The sequence below is a fragment of the Solanum stenotomum genome, chromosome 8 (genome assembly GCF_019186545.1).
Source record: "Solanum stenotomum isolate F172 chromosome 8, ASM1918654v1, whole genome shotgun sequence".
NCBI classification, from domain to species: domain Eukaryota; kingdom Viridiplantae; phylum Streptophyta; class Magnoliopsida; order Solanales; family Solanaceae; genus Solanum; species Solanum stenotomum.
This window is the reverse complement of record NC_064289.1, coordinates 29,665,247-29,671,597: the sequence shown is the minus strand read 5'-3', so window position 1 is coordinate 29,671,597 and position 6,351 is coordinate 29,665,247. Positions and strand designations below refer to the sequence as shown.

At 35.0% G+C, this 6,351-nt stretch overlaps 1 protein-coding gene across 5 annotated transcripts; it reads right to left on the bottom strand.

Annotated features, from left to right (window-relative positions):
• Positions 1-2,494: 2,494 nt before the first annotated feature.
• LOC125872701 (mannose-1-phosphate guanylyltransferase 1-like) lies at positions 2,495-5,849 on the bottom strand. Of its 5 annotated transcripts, none has more exons than XM_049553463.1 (5): positions 5,754-5,849; positions 4,260-4,388; positions 3,788-3,850; positions 3,473-3,712; positions 2,495-3,382 (listed from the first exon to the last, which is right to left on the bottom strand). In XM_049553463.1, the coding sequence occupies exons 2-5, from the start codon at positions 4,368-4,370 to the stop codon at positions 2,711-2,713; spliced, it is 1,086 nt and encodes a 361-aa protein (XP_049409420.1). In that variant the 5' UTR covers positions 4,371-4,388; positions 5,754-5,849; the 3' UTR covers positions 2,495-2,710. The 5 variants fall into 5 exon arrangements, with proteins under 5 accessions (XP_049409420.1, XP_049409421.1, XP_049409423.1 ...); XM_049553464.1 differs by having other exon boundaries at positions 5,665-5,802; XM_049553466.1 differs by having other exon boundaries at positions 5,739-5,762.
• Between the last annotated feature and the right edge of the window lie 502 nt (positions 5,850-6,351).

Sequence of the window (6,351 nt, the reverse complement as noted above, 5' to 3'; positions counted from 1 at the left end):
AGAGTAGTATTGAACACTGATATGGGGACGAGTTCAAACAACTTAAAGTCCTCATAAACCATGTAGCCAACGTGGGTAGAAAGGGTCATACTTTTTAGATGATTCCTTATTACTTTTAAGCATAGCTTAGTGGATCCACTTAGTTGAGGATGTATTATACTCGGGCAAGATATAGGACAGTTCTGGCAGCGTGGGCGAGACATTGTATCATCACATAGCTCATAGTGATGGTTGTCAGTTAGAGAATCTCCCAAATTGAGTTATTTTGTATCTTCACATACAAACTGAGTTATTATTGTATTTTTAAATACATTGAGTTGTTATCTACTATTTTAAATGCTTTATATAAACTGCATCTTTATTGTTGTTTTTATACTGTATTGAGTTGAGTATCCATGAGTTGAGGTTGAGTTGAGGTGAGTATGTTTCTTTCTTTCCAAGTTCAAGCTTTTATGTTATGTTCAGTGTTCTACTTACATGCTCATACATTCAATGTACTGATACCATTTGACCTGCATCGTTCCATGATGCAGATACAGGTTACCAGGGTCATCAACATACGCTTCGTTGATACCACTTGCAGTTCGAGTTAGCTTTGGTGAGCCTCCTTGCTTCCGGAGGATTCCCATTTACTTTTCAGTTTTGTTAGGATGTTGTGGGTCCTGTCCCGACTTCCATCATTGTCATTAGAGGCTTCATAGATACCAGTGTTTTGATGAGTCTTTTCCATTTCTTTGTTAAATATTTTAAAGACTTGATTTGCCTATTTCTGGCTAGTTGAATATTCTTATATACTATGAGTTATTTCTTTGAGACAATTGAGTTAAATCTTTGCAATTGAGTTTATATATTGTTGAGTAAGTCTTCCGATGAGTATTGAGTCGGGCCAAGGGTTCGGTTGGGGCCAACAATGGTTCTCGAGTGCCAATTACGTTCAGGGTGTAGGCTCAGGATGTGACACTAAGACAATGACATTGACCTTCAAGTTTGCCTAAAGATTCACACAATTTTATCGCATTCATGCAACTCAATTAAACTAAAGACCTTATCATTCAAGTGGAGGATGCAATGTAACCTTACACAACTCATAGGGAGTTAGGGGGAACAATATGTATAGTCACTCTATTTTTTGAAGCATTTAGGGGTCAATTTACAAGAATTATGTGATTATCTCGGTTTTTCGTATGTGTTAGACCATGGATCTTTTGGTGATATGGCTTCTAATTAATTTTTTTCATGAAAACTTTACGGAATTCTATGTAGGGAGTTGGGGAGTAGTATGTACAATCTTACCATTTTTGAGGCATTTTTGGGTATTTTAGGGGCCAATTTACAGAAATTAGGCGATTTTCTCAATTTTCATGTGTGGCACCCCATAAATATTTTGGTGATATGACTTTCGATCGATTTATTTGCGAAACTTTTACAAAACTCTTTGTAGAGAGTTAGGCGAGTAGCACGTACATTCTCACTATTTATTTAGGCATATTTTGGTACTTAGGGACCAATTTACAAGAATTAAATGATTTTCTCAGCTTTCCGTGCATGTTAACCCATGAATATTTGAGTGATATGACTTTCAGTTATTTTTTTTTGCGAAACCTTTACGGAACCCTATCTAGGAGTTGAGGAAGTAGTATGTACAATCTCTCCATTTTAGGCATATTTTGGCATTATGGGTGTGATTTTTTCAATTTTCGTATGTGTTAGCCCATGCATATTTTTGTGATATGACTTCCGGTCATTTTTTTTGAAACTCTTACGAAACTCTCGATATGGAGTTGGGGGAGTAGTACGTACTGTCTCACCATTTTTAGGCATATTTTGGCATTTAGAGGCCAATTTACAGGAATTAGATGATTTTCTCAATTTTCCGATGTGTTAGCCTATAAATATTTTGGTGATATGATTTTCAGTCGATTGTTTTGCGAAACCTTTATGGAACACTCCGTAGGGAGTTGGGAGAGAAGTACGTGCAGTCTCACCTTTTTTTAGAGATTATTGGGCATTTAGGACCAATTTACAAGAATTGGGTGATTTTCTCAATTTTCCGTGTATATTGCCCATGAATATTTTGGTGACATGACTTCCAAATGATTTTTTTGTGAAACCATTATAGAACCCTCTGTTGGGAGTTGGAGTGAACCGTACGTACAATCTCACCATTTTCGAGGCATTTTGGGGCCAATTTACAGAAATTATGCAATTTTTTCAATTTTTTTGTGTTATTCTATGCATATTTTTGTGATATGGCTTCAATTTTTTTGTGTTATTCTATGCATATTTTTGTGATATGGCTTCCGATCGATTCTTTTCTGCAAAACCTTTATGAAACCCTCCGTAGGAAGTTAGGTGAACATAAGTACAGTCTCACCTTTTTTAGACATGTTTTTTCATTTAGAGACCAATTTACATGAATTCGATGTTTTTCTCAATTTTTCAATGAGTGCCTTCGTAACTGGAAGCTCAAAAATATACATGATTAATACATATATTTAAAGAGAAGCTCTAATAGAATTCTTTATTTGTATATACATTGGAAATTACAAACACACAAACCTTTCACAACAGCTATTCTTCAGCTTATTGCCTTACATAGCTCAACTTTCCCATACTTTCACAATTGAAGAAGATGAAACTGAAAACCAACCAAATGAAGGAAAAGAAAATTACATTTTGAACAAACTGAACAACATATAACATATTGTTTTCACATCACTATTTCTGGTTTTAGGATGCTAGATTTGATCTCCTTGTGGGGTAAGACTACTCCACCATTGCTGTAAATTTCATCACAAACATGTACATCTTCTCCAAGAATGGTCATATTCTCAACACGAGCCCATTGTCCAACAGTCGAATGCCAACCAATAATGCTACCTGAGACGCATGCGTGTTTCTTAACACGGACTCCGCGCATCACAGTGCAACGAGAGAGTCTAACCCCAGACTCAATCACACAACCAGGGCCTATCGCAACATCTGGTCCAATCAAGCATCCTTCTCCAATTTTCGCAGTCTCGTCCACTATGACATTTCCAACAATGTGAGAACCTAATGCCAGTTTTGGTGAAGATCTCTTCTTCAAAGAATCTAGGTAGAGTCTAAGACCAGTGATGTAATCCCTTGGCTGTCCAACATCCATCCAAAACCCAGGAAGGACCATAGCGTATAGCTTTTTCTCCGCAGCAATATTTGGGAAAACCTCTTTCTCAATAGATGTTGGTCTTAATTGAATTCTCTCTAGAATGCAAGGGTCGAGCAGGTAAATGCCAGCATTGATCTTGTTGCCAACAAATAACTTAGGCTTTTCCACAAATCTCTCAACTTGGCCAGTGGATTCTTCCATGACAACAACACCATATTTGGAAGGCTCATCCACCTGTATCAACCAGTTATATTTACATTTTATACCCATCATCATCCTCATAAATCATGGAAATTCAAACGAAAAATGTAACTAAGAACTCACCTTAGTCACCATTAAAGAAGCCTCACCTCCATGGGATTTATGGAATTCAATCATCTCCTTGAAAGGATATTCACTGATAACATCACTGTTAAGAACAAAAAACGGCTCACCAGCATCATCTACCAGCTTGTCTCTAGCCAGAGCAAGGGGACCTGCAGTCCCAAGTGGTTCAGTTTCTTGAGAACATGTAATCTTAATCCCCAGTTTTGTCTCAAATTCTTTCAAGAAGTTCAGCATCACCTGTGTCAAACAACACTTATAAATTCTTTTCGTTGCTCATTATATATTTACGATCTCTAATGGAGGGAAGCTGACCTCCGGCTGGTAGTTAATAGCCAAGATCACTTCAGTCACTCCAACAGCCTTGAGAGCCTCGATCTAACATACAAAAGTGTTTAGTAAGACATGCTTCAGCATAATTACATATAGAACACGTGCAAGGCACAAGTGAATTCGTATTTAGATTTTCCATTCCCCTTTAGGATCATATCCTAGCAAAGGCAGGGGTGATTAAGCCCTAGATATTGCAGGACATACGACACCTGAAACTTTAAAATGTTCGGTGACAAACAAGATATGTGAAATCCTATTTTCTAATATAAAGTCCAAACTAGAATAGTGAGCTGAAGTTCTCAAAATTCAAATAACCAACTAAAAGGATAGAAAGCAATATCAGGAATCTACTTAAAAGGTGCATTTTTATGAGGATGTTTGATATTAGAATGATCTTTATAAAAGAATCATCGCTATGACTGTAAAATAAACGAGGCTAAACCAGGAATTTTACCTGATGCAAAATCATGGGCTTGTTGGCAAAATCAACCAGCGGCTTTGGGACACTAAGAGTTAATGGCCTCAGCCGGGTACCAAAACCTCCAACAAGAATAAGTGCCTTCATCGTAATTTCTCAAAACTCCTGCTAATAATAAGACAGAATTTTTAGCACAGTTGATCATAACATGTTACAAAAGAAAACATGTACTGAATTTAAAAAATGGACTCTCTCATCTCCACATTTATATCAATCCAAAAGATAGATACGTGCAGGACTAAGAAAACCTTATATTGACATCCGTATAGAAGAAGAAATGATTACACTCACCTAAATGTAAAGTCGGTTGTACATGACATGTAGCTTATAAAGAGAGATAGTCACGCATATAATGTTCAACTAGGAGACCCATGAAAGTGGATTAAAAGAGAGAGATTACCGAAAGTTGACGACAATCATAGCAAATGGCCAAACTTATACAGGAATCTTCAAATGAGCTGAAGTCATAAAGTGGTTCTAAGTGGAGTACTTTACTGGAAAAAAGACAAAATCCCAGCTACACTCTAGGCTGGATCACTTAATGAGAGTGCCAATTACATCCAATATTTTAGTATATGTTTTGGTAAATAGTGTAGATTCAGTAGCTTTCATTAGACACTTTAAACTGAGTTGCCTAACACAATGTGAAATTTTACAATCACAGACTCAAAGTATATTACTCCCTCCCATTCAATTTGTTTGTCGAGTGTAGGTCTCTTTCTTTCTATGACAAATCTTTAATTTCAACTTTTCCCAAATGACATTTGATACATTTTACATATATTTAGTTTAAGACCACAAAACTCAAAAGGGTTTTCCTTTACTTCCTTAAATTTTTCCTGTCAAGTCAAATCCTGACAAACAAATTAAATCAGAAGGAGTAAAAAAGGATTGAAGATGCTACTCTCTCCTCTGTCTCCTCAAAAGAGGTTAGGAGAGAAAAGGAAATCACAGCATCAGCAGGAACGTACAGTTGGGGGAAAGGAAAATAAAACCTCATTCCAGCTGTAATCCTAAAGAAACAAATAAGTTACCCGAAATTGGGGCATAAAATCAAATTGATAGGTAGCTGGAGTCTAGAGAAGATGATAATGAAGTTTTACAAGTTTAGAGAAGACGACAAATAGGATTACATACAAATCTAACATCTACCCAATTCAAAATACCTCATCTTCTTCTTTAGCAACATATGGAAAGGGGATAAAGGCAAACGACAAAAACAGAGCATCACAACATCCACATTACACATTAATTAACTGTATATCTCCCGTCTGAAAACCTAAGAATAACTCATTAATGAGACCAAATAAACACAAAAAACTAAAATTAATTTACTTTAATTGTTCATAAAAAAAAATTCAAAATAAGGAAAGATGCCTACAGGAATAATGAAATCCAGATCCAGATGAAGATGTGGAACAATGCATAAATTTAGAAATTGAAGGTGAAATTCACCTTCGACTAAATCACCTTGAAATTCACCTTCCAAGACTGGAGTTGACTCCAGTCAGCAAAAAAAAATGATAGATCACAAACAGTGACGGTCGGGCTGTGTTGTAGAAAAGCCTAGAAGAAAAACGGGCAAACTAGATAGAACTCATTAATTTAGGTTCTAATTATTAAAATTTTTGATATTTTTAAATATTATTTTCTCTATCATATTTCGTGCATAGGATACATGATTGTGAATCCGTGAGATACATGTATCTGCTGAATTTTAAAATGAGATATATATTTTATTTGTTTAAATTAATTACTTATAATTAATTTCCTTAAATAGATAAGCAAGTGAGGATTTTCAGAATATATAGACAATTAATTTTGTGAAAATTTAAGTTAATCAAATCCAATCAAGGAGTGTATCTATATTTAATTAATTTTATTTTATTTTTTTTTGAAATAATAAATTCATTAATATTATTAATAAAAATAAAAAGATGTTTGTGTTGGTCATGTAATTTGATTCATTCCATTTAATTACTCAAAATTTTTTTTCAATAATTTGATGTATCTATTATCAATATATGATGTATTCAACAAACTAAATACTTAGATACATGAGTATCAT